The sequence below is a fragment of the Pseudophryne corroboree genome, chromosome 4, assembly GCF_028390025.1.
Source record: "Pseudophryne corroboree isolate aPseCor3 chromosome 4, aPseCor3.hap2, whole genome shotgun sequence".
Classification (NCBI taxonomy): Eukaryota; Metazoa; Chordata; class Amphibia; order Anura; family Myobatrachidae; genus Pseudophryne; species Pseudophryne corroboree.
Window position 1 is genome coordinate 353790931 of NC_086447.1, and position 19047 is coordinate 353809977.

The window sequence follows — 19047 nt, forward strand, 5'->3', positions numbered from 1 at the left end:
TTCCAAGTGAGAAACTTCAACTCTATCTTTTGCAGAGGCTCAAACCAATCCGATTGAAGGAACTGCAATACCACGTTAAGGTCCCATGGTGCCACTGGAGGCACGAATGGAGGCTGGATGTGCAGAACCCCTTTCACGAAGGTCTGAACCTCTGGAAGAGAGGCCAATTAGTTGGGAAAAACACTGACAAGGCCGAAATCCGAACCTTGATTGATCCCAATCGGAGGCCCGCCTCCACACCATCCTGCACAAAATGGAGGAAACGCCCTAAGTGAAACTCTTCCGTAGGAGCTTTCTTGCATTCACACCAAGACACATATTTTCTCCAAATACGGTGGTAATGTTTCGACGTTACTCCCTTTCTGGCCTGAATAAGGGTGGGGATGACTTCATTGGGAATACCATTCCTGGCTAGGATTCGGCGCCCAACAGCCATGCCATCAAACGTAGCCGTGGTAAGTTTTGGTACATGCACGGCCCCTGCTGCAGCAGGTCCTTGTGAGGAGGAAGAGGCAGAGGATCCTCTATAAGCAACTGCTGAAGATCTGGGTACCAAGCCCTCCTTGGCCAGTCTGGGGCAATGAAGATTGCTCAAACCCTTGTTCTTCTTATGATCTTGAGTACCTATGGGATCAGCGGAAGTGGAGGGAAGACATACACTGACAGGAAAACCCACTGGGTCACTAGTGCATCCACTGCTACTGCTTGAGGGTCTCTCAACCTGGAACAGTATCTCTTAAGCTTCTTGTTGAGGCGAGACGCCATCATGTCTACTTGAGGAACTCCCCAAAGACTTGTCACCTCTGCGAATACTTCTTGGTGGAGGCCCCACTCTCCTGGATGTAGATCGTGTCTGCTGAGGAAGTCTGCTTCCCAGTTGTCTACTCCCGGAATGAATATTGCCGACAGAGCTTGTAGATGTTTTTCTGCCCAGCGGAGGATCTTTGTCGCCTCTGCCATTGCCGCTCTGTTTTTCGTTCCGCCCTGCCTGTTTATGTACTCTACTGCTGTTAAATTGTCCGCGTGGATCTGTACTGGACGGTTTTGAAGAAGATGTACCGCTTGTTGAAGGCCGTTGTAAATGGCTCTTAGCTCCAGTACGTTTATGTGAAGGCAGGCTTCCTGATGTGACCAACGTCCTTGGAAGTTTTCTCCCTGAGAGACTGCTCCCCAGCCTCGGAGACTCGCATCCGTGGTTACCAGGACCCAGTCTTGAATCCCAAACCTGCGTCCCTCTAGTAGGTGAGAGCTGTGTAACCACCACAGGAGCGAAATCCTGGTTTTTGATGACAGGATTATCTTTCGGTGCATGTGTAGGTGTGACCCCGACCACTTGTCCAACAGGTCCCACTGGAATACTCTGGCATGGAACCTGCCAAACTGTATGGCCTCGTAGGCCGCCACCATCTTCCCCAACAACCGAATGCACTGATGGATAGACACACTCGATGGTTTCAATATCTGTTTTACCATTTTCTGGATTTCCAGAGCCTTTTCCACCAGAAGAAATACTCTCTGAACTTCTGTGTCCAGAATCATCCAGAGGAAAGACAACCTTGTCGTCGGTTCCAATTGTGACTTTGGGTAATTTACGATCCACTCGTGTTGTTGGAGTATTTACAGAGAGAGTTATATGTTTTGTAACAACTGCTCCCTGGATCTCGCCTTTATCAGGAGATTGTCCAGATAAGGAATTAGATTGACTCCTTTCTGACGAAGGAGGACCATCATCTCCGCCATCACCTTGGTGAGTACCCTCGGCGCCGTGGAGAGGCCAAAGGGTAACGTCTGGAATTGGTAATGGCAATCCTGAACCGCAAATCTCAGATAAGCCTGGTGAGGAGGATAAATGGGAACATGCAGGTAAGCATCCTTTATGTCCACCGACACCAAGTAGTCCCCCTCCTCCAGACTGGCAATCACCGCTCGAAGTGATTCCATCTTGAACTTGAACCTTTTCAGATAACAATTCAGATCCTTTAGATTTAGGATCGGTCTGACCGAGCCGTCCGGCTTCGGAACAACAAGGAGGCTTGAATAAAAACCCCACCCTTGTTGTGACAATGGTACCAGGACTATGACCTGGTCTTGACATAATTTTTGGATTGCCACTGTTACTGCTTCTCTTTCTGGCAGAGAAACTGGCAAGGTCAATTTGAAAAATCGGTATGGTGGAACGTCTTGAAACTCCAGTTTGTATCCCTGGGACACTATTTGCAACACCCAGGGATTCAGGCCAGACAGAATGCAACCTTGGATGAAGAGTTTGAGACGTGCCCCCACCCGAGCGGCCTCCCGCAAGGGAGTTCCAGCATCATGCTGAGGATTTGGCAGAAGTAGGGGTAGACTTCTGCTCTTGGGAACCTGGAGCCGCTGTGGGCTTCTTTCCCCTTCCCCTTCCCCTACCTGCAAAGAAGGGGGAACCTCTCATCTTTTTGTATTTATTGGGTCGAAAAGACTGCATTTGCGGGTGATAGGTCTTTTTTGCAGGCGCAGAGGGCAAAAATGTCGACTTACCTGCGGTAGCCGGTGAGACGAACGCATCCAGGCCATCGCCAAATAAGGCCTCACCTTTAATGGGAGTGCCTCCATGTTTCTTTTGGAATCTTCATCCGCGTTCCTCTGGCGAATCCACAGCACCCGCCTAGCCGATACTGCCATGGTAGCGGCTTGTGAACTCAAGAGTCCAATATCCTTCATTGCTTCCAACATGTAGGCGGCAGCGTCCTTGATATTCCCTAACTTAAGGAGTATCTCATCTTTATCAATCGTGTCAATTTCTGATGACACGCTTTCTGACCATTTTTCAATAGCGCGACTCACCCATGCGCAGGCAATAGTGGGCCTGAGCAGTGTACCATTGGTAACATAAATGGATTTCAATGTCGTTTCCATTTTTGCGGTCTGCCGGCTCTTTAGGAGAAGCCGTGCCAGAAGCAGGGAGAATTCCCTTCTTTGTCAACCTGGAAAGCGCACTGTATAACACAGGGGGTGACTCCCAGTTTTTCCTGTCCTCAGCCGGGAAAGGGTAAGCTATCTGAATCCTTTTGGGAATACGAAATTTCTTATCAGGAGTCACCCACATCCCTTCAAACAGAGCATTTAGTTCGTGTGAAGGAGGGAACGTGACTTTGGATTTCTTTTCCTTACATAAATAAGCCTTCTCCAGAGGTACAGGAGTGGTTTCTGTAACCTCCAACACGTCCCTTATAGCCACAATCATATATTGTATACTTTTTGCCAATTTATGATCTATCTCTCTGGTGTCACTATCGTCGACACAGGAATCAGAGTCCATGGGGTAAATTTACTAAGGTGGGAGATTTTTAGAACTGGTGATGTTGCCCATGGCAACTAATCAGATTCTACTTACCATTTATCTAGCTGCTTCTAGCAGATAATAGATATAATCTGATTGGTTGCTATGGGCAACATCACCAGTTCTAAAAATCTCCCACCTTAGTAAATTTACCCCCGTGTCGGTATCAGTGTTTACAACATTCGCAAACGGTCTCTTATGTGACCCAGAGGGGCCGCCGCATAAGGAATAACAGCATCCTGAAAAATCACATCTTCCACAGATTTTCTCCAGCATGCAGCCTTAGATTCAGACTTATCTAATCTTCGGTTAATCAGATGCATACTGTCACGTATCTCTTTCACCCATGCAGGCTCTTGGTGTGCTGGTAGCGCCACCACATTACAACTCTGTGTCCCTAATATGGCTTCCTCCGGGGAGGAACTCCCTGCCTCAGACATGCCTCACACGTGTACAGCACACTCACAGACACACTGGGACTTATTTGGAGACAGACCCACAGTAAAATCTGTCAGAGGGACACAGGATAGGAGCAGCCAGTTCACAATCCCAGCGCCAGTATTGCCTGTGAACACAGTATCCCCACAGCCATATAGCGCTTTTAAACAGTAATTCACACTATTAAAATGCACCACAATCGCTTTGTGCCCCCCCCCCCCCCCCCTTAATAGCACCTTGTACTTGTCTGAAGTGGAGGAGAGGATCACTTCTGCACTGTGCTGTGTTCAAATGCTGAAGCAGCTGTAATTAAAAGGTCCTCTGGAGTTGACTGCACTACAGGGCTAACGCGCCAGCAGCCAGGAGGAATCTTTCCAGGAGGAAAACCAGTGGTGAGACCACACACATACTGTATGTTTTAAAATATCTGGCCAGATAAATATAATTAATTCATTGAATGGACTATTTGCCACATGCTGGTTTTATTTGGAGCCAATGACGGTCATTCCGACCCGATCGCTCGCTGCAGTTGATCGAGTCGGAACTGCGCATGCACCGGTGCAGCAGTGCACTAGAGCATGCCGGACAGCCGAAGGCTGTCGTTCCCTAGCATTCACCTCTGCCTGATTGACAGGCAGAGGCGGTCGCTGGGCAGGAGGGGGCGGCACGACGGCATTTGGCTGCCGTTTTGGGGGCGCGGTCCGGCCAATGCAGGTGTGTCCGGACCGTGCGGGGGGCTGGCCGCAGTGGCTGCATGACGTCACACATAGCTGCTGCGACCAGGGGCAGCGACGAGCAACTCCCGGTCAGCCACAGGAGCTGCGCTGGCCGGGAGTTACTCAAGTACAAAAGCATCGCCGTTGTGCAATGCTTTTGTACTTGTGCGGGGGGGGGGGGGGGGCATGTCTGGGAACATGATCGTAGCTGTGCTAAATTTAGCACAAACACATCCAGCGTTCGCCCAGACACTCCTCCGTTTCTCCAGCCACTCCCGCGTTTTTCCCAGAAACGGTAGCGTTTTTTTCGCACACACCCATAAAACGGCCCAGAAACACTCACTTCCTGTCAATCACATTACGATCACCAGAACGAAGAAAAAACCTCGTAATGCCGTGAGTAAAATTCCTAACTGCATAGCAAATTTACTTGGCGCAGTCGCACTGCGGACATTGCGCATGCGCATTAGCGACTATTCGCTCCATTGCGAGAAAAAAATAATGAGCGAACAACTCGGAATGACCCCCCTGGTTTTGCCCAACTGCTAACAAAAATCCTGCTGTGATCAACTTGGAATTACCCCCACTGTTGCTACATCAAATGGCCACAGAACAAATAAAGCTACTAGACCTACCAATGGTTATATTTCTAGTGCTATGAAATAATGTTTCCAACCATGTCTTCATAGTAACAATCTACACTTTTGAAGTATTCTGCAGCTGGATATAGTATTCTCTTTTGCTATTAACCAACAAGCTGGATACACCTTCTATAAGAAAGGACATTACTATTACTGGAAGAAACAGTTAGATCTAACCATTTTAATTATTCTTCCGGCCGGTGGTCATTTATATACTGTTTGATAAATATCATTGATACATATTTTATGGGTGTGGTATGTTAGATAGAATAGACTTAGGTCAACAGTGTCTAGGCCGACCACTATTGGTCGACAGTAAGTAGGTCAACCTACGTACTGTCGACCAATAGTGTACGACCTAGACACTGTCGACCTAAGTTTTGTCGACCTAGAGACCGGATCCCATATTTTATGTAATATTTTCCTTTGTCTTTTTAAAACCAATTTTTTTTGGGTTGAGTAACCCCTACATTACTGGCTGAACAGGAATTGTAGGTTAAGCGCTTTATTAACGGTTTTAAGTGTGTTTGTGTGTTATACACTAGCAATCTACAGTCCCAATTGATCTGTGAAATTAAACATGTTGAAAAACTTGATTTAGCAATCCCAATCGATTTGTGCGACTTGTGCATAAGCGCCAATTCCATGGGTGCTCCCGAGCCTGAGCACCCACGGACTGCGAGGAGCACACACGGAACCAGCCGCTGCCCCAGTAGAGCTAGCAGAAGCTGCCCCCACAGTAGATTGAGATGCACAGGGGGCTGCAGAAGCACTTCTGTACCATAGCAATGTAAAAAAACAACCAAAAATGTCCAAGTAGGAGACAGACGCTAGAGGTCACATTTGACTTCTAGCGCCTGTCTCCTCGGCGGCGGGCATTTTAAGAGGGTGTTTTTTTACACTGCAGAAGCGCTTCCGCAGCCCCCAGCACGTCTCAGTCTACTGTGGGGGCTAGCAGTAACCACTGATGCCTGCACCCACCCTCCCTAACTTTACTGGGGCAGCGGCCAGGAGATAGTAACATAGTATCTGAGGTTGAAAAAAGACAATTGTCCGTCGAGTTCAACCTATTTGTGGTCTCCTATGCAGGATTATTTTGTATAAAATTTTGACTGATGTTGATGACTGTCGTTACGTTTTACCCCTCTTTTTTATAATAACCATAGTGCGTGACTATGCCCCGTAACCCTGAATATCCTTATCCATTAGGAATTTATCTAACCCATTCTTAAAGGGTGTTGACTGAGTCGGCCATTACAACTCCCTCAGGCAGGGAATTCCAAACACGTATCGTCCTTACCGTAAAAAAGCCTTTACGCCGTATTGTGTGGAATCTCCTCTAACCTGAGCGAGTGTCCACGAGTTCTCTGTGTTGATCTTACCAAAAACAGGTCCTGCGCAAGATCTTTATATTGACCCCTTATATATTTGTAAATGTTGATCATGTCCACTCTTAATCTCCTCTTTTATAGTGTATAGTGTAAAGATGCCTAGTCTTGCAAGCCTTTCCTCATATTCCAGCGTCTCCATACCCTTAATTAGTTTGGTCGCCCTCCTCTGAACCTTTTCCAGCTCCAGGATATCCTTTTTTTAGTATGGTGCCCAGAATTGTACACAGTATTCAAGGTGTGGCCTCACAAGTGATTTATATAACGGGAGTATAATACTCTCGTCCCTAGCATCAATTCCCCATTTTATGCATGCTAATATCTTATTAGCCTTCTTTGATGCAGTCCTACTTTGGGTACTACTGCCTAGTTTGCTATCTATGAGGACACCTAGGTCCTTTTCCAGTACAGAATGCCCTAATTTTAACCCATTTAGTAGGTAGGTGTTATTTTTGTTCTTGTTACCACAGTGCATTACCTTACACTTGTCTGTATTGAAGTGCATTCTCCATTTGGCTGCCCAAGCTTCTAATTTAACTAAGTCGTTCTGAAGCGACTCAGCATCCCCCTCCGCATTTATAACTTTACACAATTTGGTATCATCTGCAAAAATTTACACCATGCTCTCTAGACCTTCTGTTAGGTCGTTAATGAAAATATTGAACAATAACGGTCCTAATACTGAGAGAGAGCAGCAGCAGCAGGGGAAGTCCCTGCAGCTCACTGCGGTGCCAAGCGGTTGTGTCTATGTTACCTTCGTGCTCAGGACCCGGAAGTGACAAAACGAGAGGGCAGGAGAGAACTTCCGTCCTTACAGCACCTATATGTTTTCTTCGTTCTCCGTTCGTTTGGGGTAAAAAAAAATATATGCAGCATTGGACCCTTGCGGGCTCACTTCGCTCGCCACGCTTCAGGCTCTGTGTCTCGCTCCGCTTCACTCGCCACACTTTACTATTTCAAATAGATTGTGACATGGACCCAGAGTCTTATGGGAAAGGTCCTCTCCACGAAGGTAAACTAGATGCTACCGGTGCCGAGCCTCAGTCTCCTTCTCCCTGATCTCAGCAAAGGGGTCAGAAGATCGTGTGCCGAGCTGTGATTGGAGGAGCTCAGCACATGCTGATCAGAAGAGCCCTTGATTGGAGGAGCTGTCACATGCTCCTCTGACCCCTGGAACACGGAGGATCTCATAGTATGGCCCCTGTCTGTGAGTATAAAGCCTGCCACCTCTGTCTCCACAGTAAATGCTCCTGTCTAACTCTGCCACCTCTCTATGCAGCCTCTGTCTCTTTCTCACTGCTACTGTACATGCTTCATTCTTTCTATGTAAAGTCTGTGCACAGTATCTGCCCCCCCCCCACTGCCCATCATCTGTCCCCTCTCTCCCCAACATCTGCCCCCCTTGCTCTCTTTCGCCAGAATCTGATCCCCCTCCTCTCTCTGGCCAGCATCCCCCCCCCAACACACACACACACACACACACACACACACACACACACACACACACACACACACCTCTCCTTTCTCTCTCTGGCAAGCATCTGTCCCTCCTCTCTCTGGTCAGCATCTGTCCCCCCCTCCTTTCTCTATCTGCCCAGCATCTGTCCCTCCTCCTTTCTCTCTCTGTCCAGCATCTGTCCCCGCCCCCTCCTTTCTCAGGCCAGCATCTGTTTCCCCTCTCCCCATCATCTCTCTCCCCCTTCTCTCTGCCCATCATCTGCCCTTCTCTCCCCAACATCTGCCCCTCTCTCTCTGCCGAGAATCTGCCCCCCTCTTCTCTCTCCACAGCATCTGCCCCCTTCCTCTCTGCATAACATCAACCCCCACCTCTCTCTGCCCTGCATCTGCCACCTATCTTTCCCCAGCATCTGCCTCCCCCTCTCTCTCCAGCATCAGTCCCCATCTCTCTCTGCCCAACATCTGCTCCCCCTCCTCTCTCTCCCCAGCATCTGTCTCCCCCCTCACCCCAGCATCTGTCTCCCTCTCTCTACCCATCATCTGTTCCCCCCGTTCTCTGCCCAGCTTCTGCCTCCCCACCGCTCTCTCTGCCCAGCATCTGTCTCCCCTCTTCTCTCTTCCCAGCATCTGCCCCACCTCTTTTTGCCCAGCATCTGCCTCCCCTCCTCTATTTGCCCAGCATCTGCCCTCTGTCTCTGCCCAGCTTCCTCATCCCCCTCTCTGCCCAGCATCTATCTCACCCCTCTTTCTGGCCAGCATCTGAATAAGGGACACTACTATTGGTGTGATGTAACTCAGTGGCTCTACATGTGGTGTAATGTGAATAATATTGTGCTATAGTGTGGTGTAATTGAATTGGGAGTACTATTCTGTGGCCACGACCCTTCATTGTGAGACGGCCCCCCTTATTTGCAGCGTCTGCCTTTGGCATGTACTGTCCCTTTATTAAATATGGGAGGGAGGGCGCAAATTTATAGTTTGAAGGGGGGCACTGAACACCCTAGCACCGGCCCTCACTGCAGGGACCGTTACCCAAGCCGCACTTCCTTTGTAGCCTTCCCCAACCCGGCCAGCACTGGCTCTTCCAAGACGCGGCATGGGATCGCAGCAGCAGTGAGACAGCAACAAGCAGAGCAGGGTTCTGCCTGGCCGTACCTGCTTAGCTCCAGTCACCCAGGTGGCTGCATAGGAGGAGGCTCCAGCTCCATAGGAGAGGCAGGCGCTGCAGTATGACAGTAGGGAGGAGGCAGAGACCTGGCTGCGGTGGGGGAGTGGCCATATTAGAGGCAGGCTGCAGCAATACTTCATATTCAGATATAGCTGAGAGGTCTGCAGTGTCCCACATTCACTGGATGGGATTCAGTTATAATGCCGGCTGTCAGGATCCCAGCGATCAGGAGACCGACACCGGAATCTCGACAGCCAACATTTTACTGGTGGTCGGAATCCAAAACCTGCCCATAATTCCCACTAGGGCCCGAAGCGTGGCGAGTGGACTCGCTGCCAGTATACCAGCAGGGGGGATGACGCTGTCGGTACACTGTGTAAAGGTCAAATTACTTACAAGGAAAAAGCAATACCTAATCACACTGTTTCTCAGGCCGCTGCGGCCGCTACACATAAGCAATAACCGCTAAGATGTGTATGCACGTTGCATATACACGCCGAAACGCTGTGCGCACAATGCAGCGACACATATGGCTGAATACACCTTATCCCCAAACAAGAATGGAATGCGACACCAGTAGTTAAATGTTATGTTGTGGTCCAACGCATCAACAATATTTACTCAAAAGATAGAAGTAAAGATACAATAGTAATACAGGGAAGAGCTACAACCAATAGTACATACATTTGTTCTCGAGCGCTCCCAGATCCAGGCCTCAGTCAGTCTTAGCAAGATGACCTCCAGAGAATAGACTGAGCCTGGCCTGGAGGACTCTCTTTTATACAATGGGTCCAAATTCAATATAATAGGGAATGTAAGCTCTTCTTCCATAGGTAAAGGGGCAGGTCATTTACAGTACATGAGGGGTCATAGGTTGGTTTGAATGAGTGGGCGATGCTTGGTCCAGGTGTGCATCCAGGTCTCCACCACCGGGTTCCCGCCAAATATTAAGAGTACAGTATTTACAGTATTTGTGAATATTCCAATTCTGCGCATATCTATGCGCAGAAACATGCGATTAACTGCACATAACAACCAGAACATAGATCTCAAAATACTGCACATCTGGATACCAAACACTAAGTCCTAACCTTGTTCTGTCCCCTCACATCCTGTAGAGCTGGATATCTCTATTGTTCTGCCCTTTGAGTAAATGTAACTTGCTGGCAATGTGTGTGAAGACTATGTGTAAATTGTGCACTATATGAATTGAATATTGAATATGTCTTTGTAGCTTTTTCTGTGCGAATGAGTATGCTACCGTATATACTCATACCACGTGCCAATACGCAAGACTCATGAACCATAGGCCCTCATTCCGAGTTGTTCGCTCGGAGTTTTTCATCGCATCGCAGTGAGAATTCTCTTAGTGCGCATGCGCAATGTTCGCACTGCGACTGCGCCAAGTAACTTTACTATGAAGAAAGTAAGTTTACTCATGGCATTTTCATCGCTCCGACGTTCGCATTGTGATTGACAGGAAATGGGTGTTACTGGGCGGATGCACGGCGTTTTAGGGGCGTGTGGCTGGAAACGCTACCGTTTCCGGAAAAAACGCAGGAGTGGCCGGAGAAACGGTGGGAGTGCCTGGGCGAACGCTGGGTGTGTTTATGACGTCAGCCAGGAACGAAAAGCACTGAACTGATCGCACAGGCAGAGTAAGTCTGAAGCTACTCAGAAACTGCTATCTCGTTTGTAATCGCAATATTGCGCGTACGTCGGTCGCAATTTTAAGAAGCTAAGATTCACTCCCAGTAGGCGGCGGCTTAGCGTGTGTAACTCTGCTACATTCGCCTTGCGAGCGAACAACTCGGAATGAGGGCCATTGTACGTAGTGTGCGTGCATGCGTACACACGGCGAGAACGCGCCCGCACAGAGGCCACTCTGTGTGGTGTTTGCATGTGGTGTGTGTGAGTGCAATATTTTCGACTTCAACAACTGCTGGTATACCACACCTCACCAAACACCCAGCGTACTACTTTCATACATATTGCACTGCAGCCATAGACCAGTATATAGGTGATTTTTTTTTTCTGTAGGGGACATTGTGTGAATGTTTTTCTTTTCCCCCCTGCGGAGGCTATTGCATTTTTTTCCCTGTTGGGTTCAATGCTTTTTTCCCTGTTGGGAACTATGTGTTTGTGTGTACATGGGGGTGGGGTGGGGGTGGGGGGCGCTATGATGTGAGCTTGCTCCGTGAGCCATGGCTTTACGCTATGTCTCTGATAACGTATAATAGACATTACAGTGTGTGGCATAATGTGTAATAGACATTACAGTGTATGGCATATTGCATAATGGGCATTACGGTGTGTAGTCTAACATGTAATAGACATTATGGTGTGTGGCATAATGTGTAATAGACATTACAGTGTATGGCATATTGCATAATGGGCATTACGGTGTGTAGTCTAACATGTAATAGACATTATGGTGTGTGGAATATTGCGTAATAGACATTACGGTGTGTGGCATATTGCGTAATGGGCATTATGGTGTGTGGTATATTGTGTAATAGGCATTACGGTGTGTGGCATATTGTGTAATAGGCATTATGGTGTGTAGCATATTGGCCCTCATTCCGAGTTGTTCGCTCGTTGCCGAATTTTGCTATATTGCGATTAGTCGCTTACTGCGCATGCGCAATGTTCGCAGAGCGCATGCGCTTAGTTATTTTACTCAAAAGTTAGGTATTTTACTCACGGCATTACGAGGATTTTTCTTCGTTCTGGTGATCGGAGTGTGATTGACAGGAAGTGGGTGTTTCTGTGCGGAAAGTGGCCATTTTATGGGTGTGTGTGAAAAAACGCTGCCGTTTCTGGGAAAAACGCGGGAGTGGCTGGAGAAACAGGGGAGTGTCTGGGCGAACGCTGGGTGTGTTTGTGACGTCAAACCAGGAACGAAACTGACTGAACTGATCGCAGTGGCAGAGTAAGTCTAGAGCTGCTCAGAAACTGCTAAGAATTTTCTATTCGCAATTTTGCGAATCTTTCGTTCGCAATTCTGCTAAGATACACTCCCAGAGGGCGGCGGCTTAGCGTGTGCAATCCTGCTAAAAGCAGCTAGCAAGCGAACAACTCGGAATGAGGGCCATTGTGTAATGGGCATTACGGTGTGGCATAATGTGTAATGGGCATTACAATGTGTTTCATAACGTGTAATGGGCATTATGGTGTGTTGCATAATGTGTAATGGGCATTAGTCACTGCCGCGGCCACCCGTTCATTCCCGCTGCTGCCTCCCGCCAAGCACCCACCAGCAAAAATATAAATTGGCACCTATGGACTTGTGAACCCCAAACATTGCAGATTTATTGACACAATCGTCTGCAAATTGGCAAATTGCCCCAATCGATTGCTGATGTAAGGACGCTTTTAGAAGGATTATGGGAACAATATATCTGGGAGAAAAAAGTCACAGGATTTGTGAAACAATAAATTGTGATTGCTGATGTATGGGCCCTTTCAGTCAAGGAGGCAGGAGTCTATTGTTAGCGATCAGAGCTGTAGCCCGAAAAACAATTTTACATGAATGGATATCCAAAACATCCCCGTCATTATCTATGTTTAAATCTAAACTTTTTTATCTCTTCCTCATGGGCTGGGTTGAAGTAACTTTAGACAAGAAATCCAAAGTGGCAAACTTTTTTCTTACGTAGGAAAGTTACATCTCCATGTCGTCATTAGAAAGGATACATCAAGATTACTACTGCCTAAAAAATACACTTGATAGAGAGCGATCTATCTGTAGAAGTTGGAGCTGCCAACATTTAGGCTTATTCTAAACAACTGGAGTGGTGAGGGGCATAGCTTCTGGGTTGGGGGGTGTGGTTTGGGGGAGTTGGGAGAGAGTGTCTACATTCTTTTTTTCTTTTCTTAGTTTCTGTTATTTCTTTTCATTTTTGTATTGCATAGTATTAATGCAAAACGCATAACGTACTTGTATTGTAAATCAGCACACGTGACATACTGTATATACATATTGTCTGATTCTTGTATTATTGGACAGCTCAGTTGTCACAAAGATTGTTGATCTACATTTGCCTGTTATACATGTATGCATATAATGCTTCAATAAAAAAAAACTTCCCATAAAAAAAAACACAACTACAGACTAAGTTTTATAAAAGCCACGTCATCAAAAAGAGATCCAGTCTGGGTTGCAGCTCCTCAGCTGCTAGAATTAAAAGAGTAGCAAGATGTGGTGAGACTTCACTGGGAAGTACAAGCATGCTTGGTAGCTCAACAAGAGAGACAAGCTGCCACTCAACAGAGAGAGAGAATTGCTCAATGATGGCTAGCTTGCCAATCTGCTGATGCTGCTAGACATCCAGCAACCAGGGCCATGGATTCCCCAGCTGCAAGACAAACATGTCAGTCAGCCGATGCTGCTAGACCTGAAGCCTCAAGGAACATGGAGTCAGCAGCTGCAAGGCAAATATATATATATTTATACATATATTTCAATAAATAAGGTAACAAGACCTCTCATTTCATACATTTATTCAACTCATAAATGTATGTATAATCAACAGTATGGACTTATTATTTTTCCACACAGTCCTCATTCTATCCCAACCTAAAAGAAATCAGTGTCAAGCACCTGAGACCAGGACATGATGGCTTGCTGACCTACATCGTCTGTTGATAATCACCCTCCATACAGATTATTCTTCAATGGTCCAAAGAGATCTAAATTACTCAGTGCCAGGTTAGGGCTCTAGGAGGTATGGTCCAATACCTCCCAATGGTGCACCAAACCTAAACCTGTTTCCGTGATATGACCTTATCACTGTACACCTCGACGAGTTGGCAATGAATTTCAGTTCCTGATGTGCGATTTAGATGCAGAAATCTGATCTCAAGATGCACCTCAATGTTTGATCGTATTCCCAACAGCCCCAAATACACCTGATGTTAGGACAGTATGACTATTATGAGGCGTAGTCTAATGAGCGTGGGGGGAAGCAGTTGCCTAACTGCTCTTGCCAGGTGGGAAATTAGAATGAAATAGATAACATTACACACAAGAGAGGTCTTCTTACCTTACTTATTAAACCACCTTTGTGTAATATATATATTACATGAGGGTGGTTCCCATGGAGCACTTATTATAAATGTTGTCACACTAATTTAAATGTGGTTTTATCTCTTTTCATAAGGTGCCGTTTTCTGAGTAAGCAGGGTGATTAGGTCTTCTTCTTCTGAAATAAAACCCTTGCACCAAGATCACCCAACAAATAGTAATCAGCCTTTCAGTTTTTGTGTAGCCAATAAAAATGTATTTATAAAAAAAAGTTTATAAACTGGTTTATAAACATCAAAAATAACACAGCTTTTGGCTGAGAATCACTACTAGTCCCAAAATAACCAATGCGTTTCGGTAATATTTTGATGTCATCAGAGGTGTTTAGATTGTTTTTAAATTAGTTATGGGTGATTACTACTGTTCCTTACAATTATGATATCTGTTAGTATATATCCACAGTGGTAATAGCTAGTCTGTATTTCCAAAGACATTTGTCATTTACACTGATTGTAATTTATATTCTACAGATGTAGCCACACTCATCGTGGCTACATCTAGGCACGAATGTGCCTCATTTGCCATGACCACATGCACAGAGTATATGGAGCAGCAAAAGACACAGCTCAGTGCGGCTAGGCACGGGCACGCCTAGCCACGCCAGGGGGGGTACATGCTGACTAGATGTAGCTATGATGAGCATGGCTACAACTGCATACCCATAAATCCTTTACAGTATATACATTTTGATATAAAAATTATATATATATAGTGACCTGGTTCACCTCAGTCTGCTCCCACCCACCCTGCCCTCACTGTCTGGCTCCACCCCCTCTTCTGGCTGCTAAGCGCCCCCTCCTCTCTGTCTTGATCTCCCGCCCCTGCTGTGCTGGTCACCAGATGAAAGATAGACAGTAAAAAGGTAGCCAGTAAATAGGTTGAAACCAGATGGTCACCAAGGACATAGGTCGACAGGGTCAATAGGTCAAAATGTCAACATGCAAATGATCAACACAAAGAAGGTTGATACATAGTTATTCCAGATTTTTCATGATTTTTAGAGTTAGGGTTAGGCTGCCGAAGGGGACAGTTTGGGATAGGCATTTGGCAGTTAGGGTTAAGCTGCTAAAGGGTCTGGCTAGGGTTAGGTACTAGGGGGAGGGATAGAGTTAGGCACTAGGGAAGGGTTAAGCGTGAAGGGAGAGTTAGGTACTATGAAGAGGTTTAGGGATAGGATTAGGGTTAAAATAAACATTTCTGTGTTGACCATGTACCTAGAATATAATATTATCTGCCCTAACTCCTTAGTAGATTAAAAGGAAACAATGAAAAAAGAAGAAACAAAGAAGTTTCAGCAGATATGACAAAACAAATGGTGCTGCCGTAGATCAGACCAGTACCCTCACTGGTTAAAGTTAATCACATAAGAAAATTCTTGGCGCAGCAGTTAAAGGATGACAGTGAAGACAGGGACAATTGTCAGACTGAATTAATATAAATAGCATTTAATGATCACAAATTAAAAATGTTTTGCTTATTAAGCATACGGTTAAAAACACAATTCATTCACTGATAGGATACCTAATTCATTCAATAAAACGAGTATAACCGGTATAAAATACTCTATAATGGATGAATTTGATGGAAAGTCAATGCCTAAATGGCAGAAAATGTCCTGAGACCTGTTGTCCTTAGCCAGATAGGCATGCAGTTTATCTCACCAAACAGATCTGTACAGTTTAAAATAGCAATCCTTTAATGGTATAGCCTCTTTCCTTTTACACTTTCCTGTGCAAATAGCTTGATACACACTGGGAACCTTTCCGTAACATACAGCTTTAACAGTATATTGGCAAGGATGGATCCACTACTTCCTGGTGATGATTAGCTGAATGCAGCGCTAATGTACCTCTCACTTTCAGTGTGGTGAATCCCCGTCTCCGCTGTACTTGTTCCCCTCCGCTGGTGCCGGCCGCCTCCCAGAGCTGTGGTGATCCGTCGCTCTGCACGGCTTGCAGGCTGTGGAACGCACCACTTCGGCTTCCGGTTTTGCGGTCTCCGGTGACGCTTGTAGCCGGCGTGTGTGGTCAGTGTAAACTCCGGGCTCGTCCGTTCAGTTGATGCAGCTTCCTGCTGCATCAACTGAACGGACGAGCCCGGAGTTTACACTGACCACACACGCCAGCTACAAGCGTCACCGGAAGCCGGAAACCGCAAAACCAGAAGCCGAAGTGGTGCGTTCACTGTCATCCTTTAAATGCTGCGCCAAAAATTTTCTTATGTGATTGACCATGTAACTGTTGACATTTTGACCCTGCCAACCTATTGAATGTCAATCTAGTGTTGACCTATTGACTGTCTACCTAGACACTGTCAATCCTTTAATCCACACCCTACTCTGCTCTGTCCCACTTGCCACTCCCTACTCCGCCCTGTCTCTTATGCCACCCAGCTTCCTGCTCTGTCCCACTCCCATACTTACCTTGTCCCCATTCCTCCCCTGCAGTGCTAGGTCTGTCCCATCTCCCTCGCAGTGGGAGCAATTGGATAGGCTTGTATTCCCCCTAGTTCCCACTAAGTGTGCATGCTGAGGATGGGACAGATCTTACAGAATTATTATAAAGATATATAAAATGTGACAAAATTCCATAAAACTACTAATACTTTACTGATCGCACTGATCCAGGAACAATGAACAAATGCACTTGTACACACTAAAAAAGGTCTCCGAAATGAGGGGTCTCTATAAAATGTTTGAATATTGTGTAAAAATACATAAATATTATGCTTCCTTATTTTTCAGTATGTGGGTTGCCACGTTTTTCCAGGTCAAAGCTGGCAAGAATTACAGGTGGGAGTAAAGCAAAGAGAGGGATCTATCCTTGGATTTCCATGCTCTCCAGGGCTGAGAGTGGGAGTCCCTTCTGTGGAGGATCTCTGATCGGTAAGGATTATCACACACATGCAAATAAAGAAATATATATATATATATATATATAATTCCTTCAGCATCTAAACAAAAACAGAATTATTTTAATAATGTATCATACTTGACCTTCCCTCGTATGCTTTAAAAGGATTTATATACTGTATGCAGGAGTTATCTTATACAAGCACAACTGTGTTTTTAACAAAAGGATGAGGCTTAGTTAGGGGCGTAACTCCCAAAGGCAATGGAGTCGCCTGCCTCCGGGCTCTAAGTCCTGAAGCGGCAAATGCATGTACAGCAGCACCTGTGTGGTTCGGAGCAGCATCCAAGTATGACCGCTGCTCTTCCAAGGAGCTCTGCGGTGCACTTGCTGCTACTGAATAGTTAATTGGTTCTGTCCCAGGATCCTTACTAACACCTGCAATAGGGGACAGGATGGCTCCCACCTGCTACCACTCTGCCTGTGCTGCAGCAATTGACTGTGCACCTATCACTGCTGCTGGACTGTGAGATGGGACCGTCTGGTGATTGCTGATTCTGCATGCTGCAGATAGCTGAATCTCGTGAGTCTGACCCTGACCCACCAACCGCTGTCATACAGCGTAGCTGGAGTCCTGACAATTCACTGCAGGCTCCAGCCCTGTAAACTGGCTGAGAGTGCTCTCCATATAATTCTGTAAGTTGTGGTATTATATACAGGTGAGACTCAGAAAATTAGAATATCATGCAAAAGTTCATTTATTTCAGTAATTCACCTTAAAAGGTGAAACTAGTATATTGTATAGACTCATTACATGCAAAGTGAGATATTTCAAGCCTTTATTTGTTATAATTTTGATCATTGTGGCTTACAGCTTAAGAAAACCCCAAATTCAAAATCTCATAAAATTAGAATATTGTGAAAAGGTTCAATATTGTAAGATCAAAGTTTGCACCCTAATCAGCTAATTAATCCAAACCACCTGCAAAGGGTTCCTGAGTCTTTAAATGGTCTCTCATACCCCTTTCACACTGCACAAATAACCCATTATCGGGTCAGCGTGTGGTGTGAAAGCGCCATAGCCGAAATCCTGGGTCGCCTGACCTGGCAATTCAACCTGTTGAATACCGGGTCAATGGCAACATAAACGGGCTCCTGGGTCGATGCGACCCGGGACCCTTTCACTACAACATGGAGAGGTGGCGCGGAGTTGATCTCATCTCCCAGTGCCGCTACCGCTGCCAGCTCCCCCCTGCCACTATGGCAACCCGCCTGGCATATTGCCAGGTCGGGGAAGCCAGCAGCGGCATCCAGTGCCGGATTCCACCCGGGAAGGACCCGTTTCCAATTCCCGGATGGGATCCGGTATTGGCAGTATGAAAAGGGTATCAGTCTGGTTCAGTACAATTCACAATCATGGGAAAGAATGCTGACCTGAGAGTGCAGAAAACCATCATTGACACCCCTCCACAAGGAGGGAAAGTCTCAAAAGGAAGTTGCAAAAGACGTTGGATGTTCTCAAAGTGCTGTATAAAAGCACATTAATAGAAAGTTAAGTGGAAGGGAAAAGTGTGGAAGAAAACGGTACACAAGCAGCAGGGATGACCGCAGCCTGGAGAGGATTGTCAGGAAAGGCCATTCAAAAGTGTTGGGGAGCTTCACAAGGAGTGGACTGAGGCTGGAGTTAGTGCATCAAGAGCCACCACACACAGATGGATCCTGGACATGGGCTTCAAATGTCGTATTCCTCTTGTCAAGCTGCTCCTGAACAACAAACAATGTCAGAAGCATCTTACCTGGGCTAAAGAAAAAAGAACTGAGGCCAAATGTAATAGAGTGAGAGTTTCAAAACGTGAGAGATTTGGTAAGGTTTTGCATTTTTTTTTAAGTGGCAATCATTTACACAGCAAGATCATCCTGGTTTTGCGGTGTAAACAATTTCCACCTTTTAAAAAAAATGAAAAACCTTTCCAAATCTCTCACT

General features: G+C 46.2%; 1 protein-coding gene across 1 annotated transcript in view; it reads left to right on the forward strand.

Moving 5' to 3' along the window:
• The window catches only part of MASP1 (MBL associated serine protease 1), a 345593-nt gene that overhangs the window by 241205 nt on the left and 85341 nt on the right, over positions 1–19047 (forward strand). Inside the window, exon 11 of the mRNA XM_063916502.1 lies at positions 16958–17098. Within this exon, the coding sequence (XP_063772572.1) occupies positions 16958–17098 (141 nt within the window). The remainder of the gene's footprint in view (positions 1–16957; positions 17099–19047) is intronic.